Source organism: Ornithorhynchus anatinus, chromosome 4 (assembly GCF_004115215.2).
Source record: "Ornithorhynchus anatinus isolate Pmale09 chromosome 4, mOrnAna1.pri.v4, whole genome shotgun sequence".
Taxonomy (NCBI): Eukaryota; Metazoa; Chordata; class Mammalia; order Monotremata; family Ornithorhynchidae; genus Ornithorhynchus; species Ornithorhynchus anatinus.
Genome location: NC_041731.1, coordinates 104,676,408 through 104,695,237, shown reverse-complemented (window position 1 = coordinate 104,695,237; position 18,830 = coordinate 104,676,408). Strand labels below are relative to the sequence as shown.

At 42.5% G+C, this 18,830-nt stretch overlaps 1 protein-coding gene across 7 annotated transcripts in view; it reads right to left on the bottom strand.

Annotated features, from left to right (window-relative positions):
* TTLL7 (tubulin tyrosine ligase like 7) overlaps nt 1–18,830 on the bottom strand; it is a 238,548-nt gene that overhangs the window by 23,541 nt on the left and 196,177 nt on the right. For 6 of the 7 annotated variants that reach the window (XM_029063251.2, XM_029063252.2, XM_029063250.2 and 3 more), the window contains one exon: nt 16,077–16,988. In XM_029063251.2, coding sequence (XP_028919084.1) covers nt 16,868–16,988 — 121 coding nt within the window. In that variant the 3' untranslated portion in view covers nt 16,077–16,867. Of the gene's footprint in view, nt 1–3,028; nt 3,231–16,076; nt 16,989–18,830 lie in introns of those variants that run through there. The other variant, XR_003758890.2, reaches the window with a different exon arrangement.

Genomic DNA, 18,830 nt, shown 5'->3' with positions numbered 1-18,830 from the left:
AGATTTCACAATGACGATTTGAGCAGCAGAGTGAAGAAGGTATGGACTGGAGATGGGAGAGGTTGGAGGCAGGGAGAGCAGCATGGAAGCTAATGCATTCATCGAGCCTAGGTATGACAAATCTCATGGTCGCTGTGGTGGCCATTGGACAGGCGATAAAGGGACGGAGTCTGGAAATTACGTGAATGAAGAGCCAGCAGAATTTGGGGACAGATATTATTTTTATTGTGAGATTTGTTAATCACTTACTATAAGTCAAGCACTGTGCTAATGCTCGGTTGGATACAATAAAATCAGGTCAATCCCAGAATCTTTCCCATATGGGACTCAGAATTTAAGCGGGAATCTAAGGTCAAAGGCCTGAACAAAAGAGAGGCTGGCAAGTTGTCATTTGTGACGGCAAAGTTAAGTGGAGGAGAAGATTTGGAAGGTAAGATTTCTGTTCTGGACGTGTTGCACTTGAGGGTCAGGAGAACATCTAGATAGAGATGTTCTATGAGCAGGAGGAAATGTGAGATGGCAGAGAAGGAGGGAGGTCAGGACTAGCGAGGTAGACTTGGGAGTTTTCGATTTAGAAGTGGTAGGTTGAACCTGAGGTAGTGGATGAGGTCCCCAGGAGAGTGGGTGGAGATTGAGAATAGAAGGGGAATCAGAACTGAGAATAATGGGACAACCACAGCAATGAGGTAGGAGGCAAAGGAACTGATGGCAAAAGAATCTAAGAGGATCTATGTGAATCCTCCGAGAACCAGCCATTCCCTAGCACAGCTCCCAGGATCCCAGCTCCCAGCATGCTTCGTGCACTGTTGGCTGAGAAGATTTCATTTAAAACTCTACACCACCCCCTTTACCTGTGCTTCGGACCCCATTCCCGCTCACATTATAAAAACTATCGCCCCTTCCCTCCTCCCCTCCTTAACTTCTATCTTTAACCACTTACCCTCCAATGGCTTCTTCCCCTCTGCCTTCAGACATGCCCGTCTCCCTTATCCTAAAAAAATCCTCTCTTGCCCCACTTCCCCTTCCAGTTATCGTCCTATCTCCCTTCTACCCTTCCTTTCCAAACTCCTAAAACGAGTCATCTACATTCGCTGCCTTGAATTCCTCAACTTCGACTCTCTCCTGGATCCCCTCCAATCTGGTTTCCGTCCCCTCCACTCCACCGAAACTGCCCTCTCAAAGGTCACCCATGACCTCCTTCTTGCCAAATCCAATGGCTCCTACTCTATCCTAATCCTCCTCGACCTCTCAGCCGCCTTTGACGTTGTTGACCATCCCCTTCTCCTCCACACTTTATCCCACCTTGGCTTCACGGATTCCGTCCTCTCCTAGTTCTCCTCTTATCTTTGTGGACGTTCATTCTCGGTCTCCTTCACAGGCTCCTCCTCTCCCTCCCATCCACTAACTGTAGGGGTTCCTCAAGGGTCAGTTCTTGGCCCTCTTCTGTTCTCCATCTATATTCACTCCTTTGGTGAACTCATTCGCTCCCACGGCTTCAATTATCATCTCTATGCAGATGACACCCAGATCTACATCTCCTCCCGTCCTCTCCCCGTCCCTTCAGGCTCGTATCTCCTCCTGCCTCCAGAACGTCTCCACCTGGATGTCTGCCCGCCACCTAAAACTCAACTTGTCCAAAACTGAGCTCCTTATCTTCCCTCCCAAACCCTGTCCTCTCCCTGACTTCCCTGTCACTGTGGACGGCACGACCATCCTTCCCGTCACGCCCACAACGTTGGTGTCATCCTTGACTCTGCTCTCTTATTCACCCCACACATCCAATCCCTCACCAACACCTGCCAGTCTCACCTTCACAATATCGCCAAGATCCGCCCTTTCCTCTCCATCCAAATGGCTACCATGCTCATACAAGCTCTCATAATATCCTGACTGGATTATTGTGTCAGCCTACTCTCAGATCTCCCTTCCTCCTGTCTCTCCCCGCTCCAGTCTATTCTTCATTCCGCTGCCCACAACCTCTGCACAAAACAAAAACTGCTCACTCTTGGCTTCTGGGCCCAACCTGATTAATGAGTATCTACCCCAGTGTTTAGAACAGTGCTTGACAGATCGTAAGCACTTAACAAATACCATTAAAAAAAAGGTTAGGTTGTGTTTCCTGGAGAAGGAAGTATTCCAGAGTATAGAAGACTACCTAGAAGTTGCCAGTCAGAGAAGATTTAATTAGGTTTGGGTCCAAGGAGATCATTGGTGACCCTGAAGAGAACAGTCTCAGTGGGGTGAAGGAAGTGGAAACCATATTGTAGAGGATCAAGAAGGAAGTTGGAGAAGAGGAGGTGGAAGCAGCAAGTGGGTACAACTTATTTGAGGAGTTTGGACAGAAATGGGAGGACAGAGCTTGGACAGAAATGGAGGAAATCCAATTGTATTTATTAAGTGCTTACTATGTGCAGAACACTGTATTAAGTACTTGGGAAATTACAATACAGCACTAAAGAGTGAAAATCCTTGCCCACAGTGAACTCACAGTCTAGAGAGAAGGGTAGGCAGAGAGCAATACAAGTAAAGAGGCATCAATATAAATAAGTAGAACTATAGACTTTACTTGTACATATATCCAAAGTGCTGTGGGGCAGGGGCAGGAGGGAAGAGCAAAGGAAGCGAATTGAGGTGACGTGGAAGGGAGGGGGAGCTGAGGAAAAGGGGGCTTAGTCTGGGAAACACCTCTTGGAGGATAGGTGCCTTCAGTAAGGCTTTGAAGGGGGAAGAGTAATTGTCTTACTCTTACCAGGTTAGAGGTGGGACGTGGGCCAGGGGTCAGCGTCGAGACAGGCGAGAGTGAGGCACAGAGCTTTTGCAGTGGGTTAAGGGGAAGGTTGTTTTAGGATAATGTAGACATTCATTCAATTGCATTTATTGAGCACTTACTGTGTGCAAAGAACTGTACTAAATTTACTGTGTGCAAAGCACTGTACTAAGCACTGCACTGTACTAAATGCTTGGCTTAGACATGGGCTTATTTGAAAGCAGAGAAATTCTGGGGTTCAATTCCTAAATGTATACTCACTTGGTAAATTCAACGGGGAATTTGAGTTCGTGGAAGTGAGACAGCTGTCGCCAATCGGGCAGAAATCCAATTCCCCCAACAGGACAATCAAGAGACTTAAACTTGCCAAACATTACCATATTGTATACCAGTGTACTCCGGAATTACCTCCTCCATTATCTAAAAATCCAGCTTCTCAAATCTCCTATATGATGCTTTAAACCTATAATGAAAGAAAAGTAATCAGCATTTAGGCCAGGGAGCCTAGTGGTTATCCTGTCAATCCCCCAAAGTAATGAATGCAATAATCTGCCATCAAGTGATGAGAATTATCAAATTTTTCCTTTCTCTGGAAAACAACCTAAAAAAACGCCTAGGTATAATTACTTTTAAGAATAATATTATGAAAAGATATAATACTAAAATACACTCCCAATAGAGACCTAATATGCTAAATTTCAAATGAGATAAATTATAATGCCTGAAAAATAAAGTTCATTCCCCAAAAGACTGACCCACCCAAACTATTAGTATCATCGGTAGCATTAGTCAATGTCTCTATGAACTATGATTCTAGACAAAAGGATATAAAAATGTCATTTCCGATTTTTCGAATAGGCTCCCTTCTAGCTGACTAACATAGAAATCTACAGCGAATTTATTTACTTGACTTGACTTTAATGGTAGGTAAAGTTATCCCAAAAGGGCTGTTGCCGTCAGAGTGCAGAGGAAAATTACTGTGGAAATATATCACATCACCTTGAAAGCTTAATTGGGAGCCAACCTCTTTCACTGCTAAAACAATGGGAAGGTGTGTAGAAACAGAAATAACCATATGATCACATATTGCAGCCGTCTTACATTAAACTTTTTTATTATAAGGTATCTGAGTAATTGAAATAAGCTTGCTATACATAGATCACATGCTGGAGCATGACAATGCAAAGTTAATTGCATATTATGTTGACATTTCAAGCATGTTTGCTATACAACATTTGCATTCATATTCGAAGAGCAAAGCATATGAGAAATAGTTTGACTCTTGATTCAAGTTAGCCAATTAATCACCCTCAAGCTTTAGAAGGAGCATAATAATAATAATAATGTTAGTATTTGTTAAGCGCTTACTATGTGCAGAGCACTGTTCTAAGCGCTGGGGTAGACACAGGGGAATCAGGTTGTCCCACGTGGGGCTCACAGTCTTAATCCCCATTTTACAGATGAGGGAACTGAGGCACAGAGAAGTTAAGTGACTTGCCCACAGTCACACAGCTGACAAGTGGCAGAGCTGGGATTCGAACTCACGAGCCCTGACTCCAAAGCCCGTGCTCTCTCCACTGCGCCACGCTGCTTCTCTAATGGCCTAATGGATAGAACACAGGCCTGAGAGTGAGAAGAACTTGGGTTCTAATCCTGGCTCTGCCACTTGTCTGCTGTGTGACCTTGGGCAAGTCACTCTGCTTCTCTGTGCCTCAGTTTCCTCATCTGAAAAATGAAGATTAAGACTATGAGCCCTATGAAAGACAGAGACTGTGTCCAACCTGATTATCTTGTATCTACTCCAGCACTTAGAACAATGCCTGGCCCATAATAATAATGTTGGTATTTGTTAAGCGCTTACTACGTGCAGAGCACTGTTCTAAGCGCTGGGGTAGATACAGGGGAATGAGGTTGTCCCATGTGAGGCTCACAGTCTTCATCCTCATTTTGCAGATGAGGGAACTGAGGCACAGAGAAGTGAAGTGACTTGCCCACAGTCACACCGCTGACAAGGGGCAGAGTCGGGATAGTAAGCGCTTAACAAATACCACAACCCAGAGTCTCCAACTACACAATGCACAAATCTTACTGTTCACATGCACTGATTGGGCTCAGATTCAAGACTCTTCGGTGTTTGCATTTGAAAGGGAAACCCCGAGTATCTGAGTATCTTTGTTAGTATGTCTTCAATCCTTTCTTCTTACCTGAAATTCATTTTAGTGTCTGTCCCTCCTACTGCATTATTAGTTCTTCGAGGGAAGGAATCCCATCTACTAACTCTGTTGGAGTTAATAGGGATGGGATTGATTAAGTGCTACTATATGCCAAGCATGGTGCTGAGCCCTGGGTTGGATGCAAGATAAATACCCAAAGGTGAAAATAGATTGGACGGCCCAAAATATGGTTCTGTTCATTCATTCAAGTGTATTTATTGAGCGCTTAATGTGTGCAGAGCACTGTACTAATCGCTTGGGAGAGTACAGAATAAACAATAAACAGACACATTCCCAGGCCAGAAGGAGCTTACAGTCTAGAGGGGTAGATGAAATGCCAAGATGATATAATGGCATTCCCATTAATACCAATACACCAAAATGGTGTTTCAATATGAATTATTTGGAAGAGCCAACATTGTTGGAAAGATTTCAGCCTGGGGGCAAATGGGCAGTGGGAGAACAAAACTATTCCTCGAATAGTTTTATACCATTGTTTTTAAAAATGTGTACTCTGTTTAAAGTTGATTATGCTACCATAATCATGTCACTCGGATATGCATTACTACGGTCAGCAATGATATGAAGCCAGTAGGAAGAAGAAGGAAAAGAAACAGAGGAAGAAGAAACATTCGATCCTCACATCAAACGAATCAGTCAATCAATAGTATTTATTGAGTGCTTACTCTCTTCAGATCCCTGTATTAATCACTTGGGAGAGTTCACTGTGCCAAATCAGTGTCACTGACACAGGGTCATGGTCCTCGTGTTCATAATCATCATCATCGACGGTATCATTGAGCACTTACTATGGGCAGAGCAAGATATTAAACAACTCGGGGGACACAATACTACAGAGTTGGTAGACATGTTCCCTGCCTACCATGAGCTCAGTAGTCACAAAGACTGATGAAACTCTGCAGTGGTCAATCTGTGAGAGAAGCCAAGACTATCTTTAATAATAAAATCAGGTAACTCGGGAATTCCTTTTACAAAAATATGCTATTTTCATGAGGCCAGCAATCTAAAAAAACGAAGCTGAGGAATCTGAAGTTCAAGGTCCAAGCAATCAATCAGTCAATCATATTCACTTACTGTATGTATTGTACTGTACTGTTAGAGAGAGTACAATATAAGAATATAATAGATGTGTTCCCTGCTCTGAACGAGCTTACAGTCTAGAGGGGGAGACAATATAAATAAACAAATTACGGATATATACATAAGTGCCGTGGGGCCGAAGGGGTGGTAAATAAAGGGAGCAGGTCAGGACAATGAAGAAGGGAATGACAGAAAAGGAAATGAGGGCTTAGTAAGGGAAGGCCTCTTGGAGAAGTTGTACCTTCAATGAACAGATATCTTATTTCCAATTTCCAGGTGAGGAAACTGAAGCCCAAAAAGATCAGTCACTCAGTTGGCTAATGGCAGAACTGGGCTTAGAATCCAGATCTGTTGACTTCCAATTCCATGTTCATTCCTCTAGACCATGCTTTGTTGCCATGTTCACTTCCTTTCCACTGGCTGGCAGCACCATAGGGAATAGGGGGCTAGGAAAACGTGAAACTGGATAAGGGAATGAAATCCCATTAACCAACTTTTCCTTATACAATGTGGCAAGCACCCAATAAATACTTCTGATTGATTGATTCAATCAAAATTTGCCCAGAAAAGTATTTCTATACACCACTTACAAAATCAGTTTCCTCAGTTATAAGAGCAGAATCAGAGAGAAAAAACAGCAATTCTTCAAGCTATGACTTATACCTACTTTGAATCCATCACTCTTTACCTTCAGAGCAAAGAAAAACTGCTGCCCAATTGAAGGAAACCAATTCAATTGATAAAATAGTATTCCAAGATGGCACACTGTGCCAATATTTTTTAAAAGAATATATATTTTTATGTAAACTCACATATAGCTATGTTTTTATAGATGCATCTATCTGTATGTGTTATATATAGCTATATAGAGATATACATATTAGCACTACCCACTGATTAGGAAAAGACACTGAAAATATAAATACTTTTTAATAGGAAGTCTGAAATAGAATTTCTGCCACCATCCATTTCTCCCACTTTCATTATTTAAAAAGAGATTTTTGAAGAGAATAAGTAGTACCAATATTTGTATTAAGTATATATAGTAAACATGACCTTGGACTCAATGGAAGAGTCTATAGTCCTCTATACTAGGGAAGAAGATATCATTCCAAGAGACTTATTTCAGTGTCTGAAATTTTCAGTTTAAAAAAAATGAACATCCCCAAGTCTCTACTTTCCTCAAGATGAAGAATTTCATTTCTTTGCAAATCGAGCCATATAGAGAGAAACTCAATCACACAAATGGCTGCTAAAGGACATTTGTGGGCTAAAAGAGGATGTTCTGGATGGAGGAATGGAGAATGTCCAAATCTGCTACCCTTAGAGAGGAGGTTGGTGTTAGAGGAGCAAAGTGTGTTGTCTGGACTGTAGTGAGAGATCACTGAGGATAAGTAGAGGAGAGCTAATTGAGTGATTTGAAGTTGATAGTGAGGAGTTTCTGTTCGACAGGGAGAAGCCCATTGGAGACACTTGAAGAACGGGGAGATGTGTACAGAATGGTGCTTTAGAAAAATATGAATGTTCACTCATTTTGCCACTTCCTGAAGATGAGAGCACAACTGAAATGCAGTGCCAACATACGCCAAGCAGAAATTCCCTCTTCTGAATCCAATTCAGTCGCAAGCACAGTTCTCCAAGCAAAATCAGGGGTCAAATAATTTCTAAAACCAAAAACAATTTGATCATGAACATAAAATCCACTTATCTATGTATTTCATTCATTCATTCATTCAATTGTATTTATTGAGCACTTACTGTGTGGAAAGCACTGTACTAAGCACTTGGGAGAGTACAACATAACAAGACACAGACACAGTTCTGTCTACAAATGGGGGAGACAGCCATTAATATAAATAAATAGGTAAATAAATAAATCAACTACACTATAGTGCCTATCACTAGAGGAGCCAAAATGATTGATTGAGATAAACTCTTGGGATTATTAACCTGAACATCCATTTGCAATCTCCACCACAGGACCACCTGAGCACAAGATTCACAAATGACATCACTTGAAAAGAAAATGTCTGCCTCTAGACCCAATCTTGGAAGTTGTCAGGTAATAGACTCATAGATTATTGCAAAGAAACACAGCAACCTCTCTTTAGAGTGTTGAAAAAATGTGTTCTCTGTATACCCATTGGAGTGAGCAGGATCTTGTCATTAGAAACCAATTAAATAATAGTAATAATAACATTCATTAAGCACACACTAAGTGCCAGGCACTGTTCTAAGTACTGGGGGAGATATAAGGTTATCAGGTTGTCCCACGTGAGGATCACAGCAGAGAGATGAGAAGTGACTCTCCCAAGGTCACACAGCAGACAAGTGGCAGAGCCGGGATTAGAACCTGGGTCCTTCTGCTCTCTCCATGTTGGTGAACTCTGGAGTTTTTTCACGAAAAAACCTTTCCTCACTGAGGGGAAACATGAGTGCCAATCAGTCTTACTGGGGAGATGGGGAGACTATGCCCATAGCTTTTTGACCTGGACTTCCATTTTTGCTCATCCCAGGTTTCTGATAGAAGCTCAGTGTTCCAATTATGGATGAAAAGATCCAAAATATGGCTTTTTGGCCTGTTAAATATTTGAAGCCTGTCCTCTCCCAATTCCAATCACCGATGTCACGCCTCTCCCCCCTCCCCACACACATACACTAAAATCTGTCTTCTACCCCTTAGAAAATGAATAAACCCTAATTTCCAATACTCTCTCTCCTTTCTACCTCACCCTTACATTTGGATCTGGACTGTATATTGACCCCATCCTCAGCCCCACAACTATTATAATAATAATTGTTCTTATTATGGCATTTGTTAAACACTTACTCTGTGCCAAGCACTGTTCTAAGCACTGGGATAGATACAAGGTAATCAGGTTGACCTTCATGGGGCTCACAATCTTAATCCCCATTTTCCAGATGAGGCAACTGAGGCACAGAGAAGTTAAGTGGGCTGGCCCAAAGTCACACAGCAGACAAGTGGCAGAGCCAGGATTAGAACCTATGTCCTCTGACTCCAAAACCCAGGCTCTTTCTACTAAACCACACTGCTTCTCATATAATTATGGTATTTGTTAAATACCTACTATGTGCCAGGCACTGTACTGAGTGCTGGGGTGGATACAAGCAGATTGGGTTGAACACGGTCCCTTTCCCACATGGGGCTCACAGTCTCAATCCCCATTTTACAGATGAGGGAACTGAGGCCCAGAGAAGTGAAGTGACATGCCCAAGGTCACACAGCAGAGAAGTGGCAAAGCCGGGATTAGAACCCATGACCTTTTGACTCCCAGGTCAGTGCTCTAGCCACTATACCATGCTGCTTCCCAAATACATATCCATTGTTTATTTTAATGTCTCTCTCACATCTAGATTTCCTAGACTGCCAGTTCTTTTTTTATGGTATTTGATACATTTATTATGTGTCTAACACTGTTCTACGCATTGGAGCATTGACAAGTTAATTAAGTGGGAAACTCCCTGTCTCACTTGGGGCTCACAGTCTAAGTAGGCTGGAGAACAGGTATTGAACCCCCAGTTCACAGTTGAGGAAACTGAAGCACAGAGAATTTAAGTGACTTGCCCAAGGTCACAGAGCAGGCAAATGGCATAGCCAGGTTTAGAATCCAGGTCCTCTGACTCCTAGCCCCATGCTTTTTCTTCTAGGCCACACATTTATCATTTGGTCAAACTGTTTGTGGGCCAGGAAACATTCAATAGTATTTATTGAGCGCTTACTATGTGCAGAGCACTGTACTAAGCGCTTGGAGTGAACAAGTCGGCAACAGATAGAGACAGTCCCTGCCGTTTGACGGGCTTACAGGCCAGGAAACATGTCTACCGACTGGCGAATTGTAGTCTCCCAAGTGCTTAGAAGAATGCTCTGCTCACAGTTAACACTCAGTAAATACGATTGAATTATTGATTGACAAAAAGTAGTGCTGAAAGAGTTAACTGTTCCACAAAACACTCTTAGCACTTAAGTATCTACATATACTCATAATTGTGGTATTTGTTAATCACTTTCTATGTGCCAAGCACTGTACTAAGCACTGGGGTACATACAAGATAATCAGCTCCAACGGGGGATTCACAGTCTAAGAGGGAGAACAGGTATTGAGGGAACTGAGGCACAGAGAAGTCAAGTGATCTACCCAAGGTCACACAGCAGGTCTGTGCCAGAGCTGGGATTAGAACCCAGGTCCTCTGACTCCCAAGCCCGTGCTTTTTCCGCTAAGCCACAATGCTTCTCTAATGACATAATAATAATAATAATAATAATAATAATGTTGGTATTTGTTGAGCGCTTACTATGTACAAAGCACTGTTCTAAGCACTGGGGAAGATACAGGGTGTTCAGGTCATCCCACGTGAGGCTCTCAGTTAATCCCCATTTTACAGATGAGGTAACTGAGGCACAGAGAAGTGAAGTGACTTGCCCACAGTCACACAGCTGCCGAGTGGCAGAGCCGGGAGTCGAACCCATGACCTCTGACTCCGAAGCCCAGGCTCTTTCCACTGAGCCACGCTGCTTATGTATATACATGTATTCAATTGCATATTTTATTTTTGATTTTGATTATTCTGTTTGTAAATACTTTGGTGTATGTGTTCCCCATTAGAATGGGAGTTCCTTGTGGGCAGAGAATATGTCACTTGCTTGTTTTATACTTCCCCAGCTCTTAGAAACAGCACATTACACCAAAAGGGCAATCATTAACTACCAAAACTACCGCCGTGTTTTACCACTGATCCGCTTTTATAAATTAAAATCTTTGGAATTAGTTCAGTTCTCCATTAAACTCTCCTTGAAGCAACTAGAAACCATTGCTCGTCCATTTAAAATGCTTCCCTCATCAGGGAATAAGTTTGAAACAGGTATGTGCCCCCAGCACCATAAAGAGTAAGAATATTTGAGTAATAAGGGCTTGGTTAATAAACTCCACTGGATCCTGCCAAAGAAGCTCAGTATAAATAAGTATATACAAGAAATAAAATCTGCCAGAAGCTAAGGCCAGATCCAGCCGCAGGGGAACGAAAAATTCGTTGGAGGCGTTTCACATAATTCAGGGCCAATGCTTATGGTTCTTCCGGGAGTACTACCAGCTACTTATCCTTATTCGTGTTCTAAATAAAATCCACCAACGGCACTTCAAATAAGTTGTTCTGACTCAGCAAGCAAACCCGAGTGTCCCTGAATTGGGTCGATATTTTAAATCTGAACCCTGGCCAAAGGCCCTATTCTGGAGTAGGATGAACATCGCCTAATGAATGAGGTACTTAGGAATCAATTAAGAAACTTTAAGTAATTACGTGAAATCTAGACTGCAGCCAGTGGTGAGAAAGCTCTTTTTCTGCCTTCGCGACCCTGCTAAATCGCCTGTACCCTGTGCCGTCAAACAATTTGTATTCCGGAATAGCTGGTGACGCTCAAATCTGCCTCCGCTGTATTTCACTCTGACCTTTGCCGCTTCCCATTTTCACCAGAGGAGACGAGGGATCACACCAAACGTTATTCGGTCGTCAAGGACATATGGCTTAGGGTGGGGACACTAATTCATGTGCTAAATGTTTGGGCTTCTGCTTATGGAAAACAAGAAGCAGTGGATACCGTGTATCTTCCGAAGGCAGAGAGCTGAGAGAGGGAGCCGACACGGAGTGGAAAAAATTATTTCAACCTTATAATAAAAGTAATAGGCTTCAATGCCCTCCATCACCTGGCCCCTCCTACCTCTCCTCCCTTATCTCTTTCCACTGCCCACCCCGCACACTCCGCTCCTCTACCGCCCACCTCCTCACCGTCCCCCGTTCTCGCCTATCCCGCCGTCGAACCGCGGGCCAAGTCCTCCCACGGTCCCGGAACGCCCTCCCTCCTCACCTCCGCCAAACTGATTCTCTTCCCCTCTTCAAAACCCTACTTAAAGCTCACCTCCTCCAAGAGGCCTTCCCAGACTGAGCTCCCCTTTTCCCTCTGCTCCTTCTACCGCCCCCTTCACCTCTCCGCAGCTAAACCCTCTTCTCCCCCCTTTCCCTCTGCTCCTCCCCCCCTCCCTTCCCATCCCCTCAGCACTGTACTCGTCTGCTGAACTGTATATATTTTCATTATCCTATTTATTTTGTTAATGAGATGTACATCACCTTGATTCTATTTATTTGCTATTATTTTAATGAGATGTTCATCCCCTTGATTCTATTTATTGCTATTGTTCTTGTCTGTCTCCCCCGATTAGACCGTAAGCCTGTCAAAAGGGCAGGGACTGTCTTTATCTGTTGCCGATTTGTACATTCCAAGCGCTTAGTACATTGCTCTGCACATAGTAAGCGCTCGATAAATACTATTGAATGAATAATAGTGGTATGTTAAGCATACTATTTGCCAAGCACAGTTCAAAGCACTGGGGCAGATGCAGGTAATCAGGTTGTCCCACGTGGGGCTCATAGCCTTAATCCCCATTTTACAGATGAGGTAACGGGCACAGAGAAGTTAAGTGACTTGCCCAAAGTCACACAGCTAACAAGTGGCGGAGTCGGGATGGGCTTCTGGCAGGTGATGATCAGCCTAGACCCTCGTCGTATAAAGGGGAATTCACCCACCTCTCAATTTTTCAGGGGCAGTTTGTCCCATTTTGTAAAGTTTCCATGTTCCTCCTCCTCTTCTTCCTTGTAGCGGTTTTTTTAAAATGGTATTTGTTCAGCATTGATGATGTGCCATGTACTAAATGCTGGGGTAGATGCAAGATAATCAGGTTGGACACAGTCTCTGTCCCATATAGGGCTCACAGTCTTAATCCTCATTTTAGAAATGAGGTAACTGAGTTGCCCAAGGTCACGCAGCAGACGAGCGGCAGAGGCAGGATTCGAACCCAGGTCTTCTGACTCCTAGACCTGGGCTCTTTCCACTAGGCCACACTGCACCCTGCTTTAGGCCACTCTGAGTCTGCCCAGAAGCTGCACAGAGTCGGCCAAGCTCAGCCTGACTTGGTCTGCCCCGGACCTTGGAATTTTGCTCAAATCCTAACTTGTAGAGTAGGCATGTCAAATTCTGGTTCAAAGCCTCTACAGTTGGCCTAGGCTAACAATAATAATAATAATGATTATGGTATTTGTTAAGTGCTTACTATGTGCAGAGCACTGTTCTAAGCGCTGGGGTAGATACAGGGTAATCAGATTGTCCCTCGTGGGATGCACAGTTTTTTTTATCCCCATTTTTACAGATGAGGTAACTGAGGCTCAGAGAATGTTGGTATTTGTTAAGCGCTTACTATGTGCCGAGCACTGTTCTAAGCGCTGGGGTAGACACAGGGGAATCAGGTTGTCCCACGTGGGGCTCACAGTCTTACTCCCCATTTTACAGATGAGGTAACTGAGGTACCGAGAAGTGAAGTGACTTGCCCAAAGTCACACAGCTGACAAGTGGCCGAGCCGGGATTCGAACCCATGAAGTCAAGTGACTTGCCCAAAGTCACACAGCTGAAAAGTGGAGGAGTGGGATTAGAACCCACGACCTCGGACTCCCAAGCCCGGGTACTTTCCACTAAGCCATGGGTAGGCTGGGACCCGTTTCAGGTGGTAAACACGGCAGCCAGCTGCTTTGGGAAGCACTGTCTGGGCGTAGCAGTGGTTGAGGATTTGAAAAAAAACAACCCTCACAAATCTGGAAACTTATGTTCCACTTATGTTCAACTGCAATATCTGTGAGAACCATCACTATTTGTTCAACCTCACTCCTCTGCAATCTGGAATCACCTGTAAATTTCTCGTAGGCAGGGAACACGACTACTTACTCTTTTATATTGTACTCCCTCAGGCCCGGACCTGGGTTCTAATCCCAGCTTTGCTAATTGGTTGCTGTGTGACCTTGGGCAATTCACGTAAATTTTCTGTGCCTCAGTTTCCTCAACTGTAAAATGGGGATTAAATCATCATCCCTCTTACTCAGAGTGTGAGCTCCAAGTGGGACAGAGAGTGTCAGGCTTGATTAACTTGTATCCAGCCTAGTGTTTGGAACAATTCTTGACAAAGGAGTAAGCACATAACAAAATATAAAATAATGATGATGATAATAATAATACTCTCCCAAATGTTTCACACAGGGTCAGATCCCATGGGATTCATGGGCTGGGTCTGGTGAAGGTCCATCTGGGAAAGTGACCGGAGCAGAAAAAGGAGGTGATGTAAACTGGTGAAATACGTTCTAACCCTTGGTAAGAGCTGTTGATGAGCTGTGGGGATGGAAGTTGGAAAGCACGGTTAAAAAACATTTTCAGCTATCCACGTTCATGCTGATTCCACAACGGTTTGGCCCATTTTGCATTGCAGAATGTTAATCGGGCAAAATCCTTCAAGATGATATAACAGATGAACAATTTATAATGGCTACCGATCGATCGTCTCATAGTTGGACTACTAGGCCGCTCGACCTTCCGAGCTGGAAGCACCGGAGGGGAAATGGGAGGCGGGGCTTTCGGTGAAGCTTCGGAGGAGGAGGCGACTGACGCACGGGGAGCGAACTGTCCACCGGGGATGAGCATGTGCACGCGGTTTCCTCTAGAAATCAAAGCATGTGTGAGCGAAGGGCACGTGGATCCTCATCCGATCCTGAGCAGTACCGACAGGTTGCATTATGTGATGGACCAGGAAAGGCGGCTCCATGCTTGGACACGATTCAACCCCTTTACCTCAGGATTGGTAGAACCGACAGGACACCCAGACAAATATGTAAACCGGCCAAACACCTCTTACGCAAATCACACCTTTATTGTGGACCCACTGGGCTCATTCCCATGAGTAACCGATCTAAAAGTGAAGGAGACATCACATTCCCATGCTTTAAATGAGACATAAAACCGGTTGAAGATCCAGTTACCCAAATGTGCATTTGAGAACACTTTACTTGCTGTTTGGTGATTTAGAGTTTCTGCAGCAGATGATTTGTCTTCCAATGGGATTTAGTCATCAGAATTTGGCCGTGCTGTGTAATAGAGGTGTGCATTGGATGGTTCATTTAAATGACGATTCCCCTACTAATTGTCACACTCTCTGTCCTCAGATTTTTCTTCGTGTGGCTGTCATTCCTCCAACAGAGGGGCCCTCTAAAGTCAACTTTCAAAATGGTGGGTCCTGTTTCTAGTTCTTTTTATATAATTCTAATAAAAATTCTCATATGAGACTGTAGGCTCACTGTGGACAGGGTAAATGTATGTTATAGATCAAACTCTCTCAAGCACTTAGCACAGTGCTCTGCACACAGCAGGCTCTCAATAAATAATAATAATAATAATGGTATCTGTTGAGCACTTACTATGTGCCAAGCATTATTCTAAGCACTGTGGGAGATACAAGGTTATTAGGTTGTCCCAGGTGGGGCACATAGCCTTAATCCCCATTTTCCAGGTGAGGTAACAGATACAGAGAAGTTAAGTGACTTGCCCAAAGTCACACAGCTGTCAAGTGGTGGAGCCAGGATTAGAACCCATGACCGCTGACTCCCAAGCCCGTGCTCTTTCCATTAAACCACGCTGCTTCTCCAATATCGACGGATGGAGAAGTCAATTTATGGCATAGAGCATAAACTCCTGGTAAACTGGGAATGTGTCTGCCAACTCTGTTGCACTGTACTCTCCCAAGTGCTTAGTACAGTGCTCTGCACACAGAAAGCACTTAATATATACAATGGATTGTTTGGCACCATTAGAAAATATACTCTTCAAGGGCAGGGAGTGTGTCTTTTTCTTCTGAGACCAAGGAGACGCTTAGCACACAATAAGCACTTAATAAATGTTGCTGGTGATCATGGTGTTATTGCGTTTAAACAAACAAATGGCCAAACCAAAGCTAAGGAAGAATTTTTAGGGTTGAAGTTGACATCACAGTTCACGTGCAAAATGTCCGTCCTCCCACTTAAAGAAAACAAGGAATACGCGGAACATATTTCCCTTGAAGGCAAAAGTTCCATGTTAAGTTAAAAAGCAGAAGACACAGGAAAGATAAAGAACTGATAATTACCATTACCTTCTGTTTTATTATATTAATTCAGCTAAAAACTATAGGTAAGAACTAATTTTGCTTCTCAGATATATTTCCCTATTGGATTGTCTTCACAGACCAAACCATTACTTTACTAGGCTCTTAATTACAGGTATCTTATTTCACGGGGAAGAATAAAAAGACATCTAAGTTAGATTTGGATTTTATAAGTATTTTCCAATGGGCTACAGAAATAGTCAAATGGCATATTTATTAATCATAATTCTTCTACCTCAGGCTTCTTTATCATTTATCATTATAAACTAGCAACATAGCTAAGATCATTAACAAGGCATTATACAATAAATAATATATTTCAAGTCAAAAGGTTCGGTACCTAGAAAATAATATAACACTGTAATGGAGATCCCCAAGATCAATTCCAATTTATACATTCTGCAGCAAAAATAACGTTTCTAGTAGGAAGAATTAATTATAAACTTAGCAAGGTGGAGACATTCACATATTCTTGTAAACAATTTTAACATGGTTAATACATTTCCGGAAAGGGTGGCTTTTACAATCAGTTGGGAGTTAATTCTTCTTTTATATTCCATAGTAAATAAATGTACTATTTGAGTGAATGGATGTGCAGATATAGATATACATATAGGTATGTATATCTATATCTATCTATATATAAATGCATGTTATATAAATGAAATAGCACTCATTTATCACTTCACTGCATTTCTTAATTGAAAAAATAACAATGCATTGCCATTATTTTTAAAGCACGGGCAACTTCCCTTTTGTTTCACAAATGACCATATCTGGGTGTAAACAAAATATTGGAGCGAGCCATTCCAGACGAACTGACGTTAAAGTTGTAGGATGGTGTTTTCAGGATGAACGGTGTCGTTCCTGGTAGTAAATACCTAAAAAATGATGGTTAAAAGGGCAGAATTTAACACGGAGTAGCACTGACATTTCCATGTACAAGTTAAGGAGATAAACCATTCATGCATCTTCAAGATAAACTAGGTTACACTAAGTGTTTCCCTTCCACGTGATGCAAGCAATCTGCCAGTTCTGCAACGTGACAGAAATAAGTAGTGAGAAGCACGCAGGAGATCCTGCCACAATCCTGCCAGTCTCTGTGGGATTGAGTTTCGGGAGACTGGTTGAGGAACTCTTGATCCTGCCCCACAGAACATCCTCTGAGCAATAAACAGGAATCCTACTCATTATGGCAAATCTAGAAGGAGAAATACGAGCCACGATATCGAGGCCTCGGGAGCAGGAAGGACCTTCTGACCAGCGGCAGCATCGAGACACAGTCCCTAAATCCGCAATTCATCTGTAATTCATTTATTTATTCATACTAATATCTGTCTCCCCCATCTAGACTGTAAGCTCAGTTGTAGGCAGAGGATGTGTCTGTTTATTGTTGAAATGTACTCTCCTAAGCGCTTAGTTCAGTGATTTGCACACAGTAAGTGCTCAATAAATACAATTGAATGAATGGATGATTGAATGAGCTGGAATCAGAACGTCCCACGGTAGTCAAATAGAGAAAATTGCTAATAAGGATTCACCCCAGACCTGGACACTCTCCCCGATGGACACCCTGTAGTTGCCAGTGACAGGCAGGATACTTATCCTGGCAGTTGTGAAATTGGGACCTACTTGTTCATCAATAGTCAAACCTTTGAAGATAAAGGAAAAATATACAAAAATAACACATAGAGATACTAATTAATCCTCAATCAATTCCTTTAACATATTAGAAGATAAAACCCACAATATATTTTTCAATAGGATCCTATAAGTCTCACTTTATCATTGTCTAAATATTAGCCATTAAATCTATTTCCTAATATCATTAACTATTATTAATTACTGGCATCATTAAGCTAACGGAGCAATAAAAGAATATACAACATCCCAAATTAAATCAAATCACATAATGAGAGATGAAGAATGAAACGACTGATCTCTCAGATCACAAATAACTTTAATTATTTGCTTAATATCACTCAACTACTTCACATGGATTAATGGCAGTCAGAGATGGCTGGAGTCAAAATGACTGATTTCCATGTCAAGGCCAGAGGTGTAGAAGTGATGCTTTCGATCAATGAACGCTATACAGAACGAGCTCTTGGTTGATGGTTATTTCACCTTTCAATTAAAATACCATTATGATTATATAGGATATAATTAAAAGAATAAGAGCACTATCTTATCCCCAAGGTGATCTTCATGAAAAGAATGAATATTATTTTCCAGGCATTTCTAAATTGGCCTAGGTAAATAATTTTTTGAAAAGACCTTTACCACCGTAAAATTCATTTTTCACCCACTTTGGCATTTTGGGCCCAGCTAACGTTAGCTACAATTGCCTAATCTGTGCAGATAGGCCTCCTGATTTTGAAGACACGTGCACTGCCTCTTTTCCAAGCCCATCTGGATAATCCTGATGCCATCCCACCAAACTGGCACACAGATTGCACTTTAGGCTTTCCTGGCCATCATCTGTTTCATCCCCTTAACCTGTTGCTCACAGGGAACTTTCAGGGAAGCATAGGCGTCTTCATAGTGGTAACGGTACATAGAGACTGGGATGAAAGCAGGTACGTGGAGCTGTTTATTTTACAACCTTGTTATAAAAAAGTTGACTCACAGACGGAATTGCAACTTGGGAAAGAGGAATTGTTCCCAGGAGAAAAACAAAAACATCTTTTTCTTAGTGGATTTGACAGCAGGCACAAGAAATC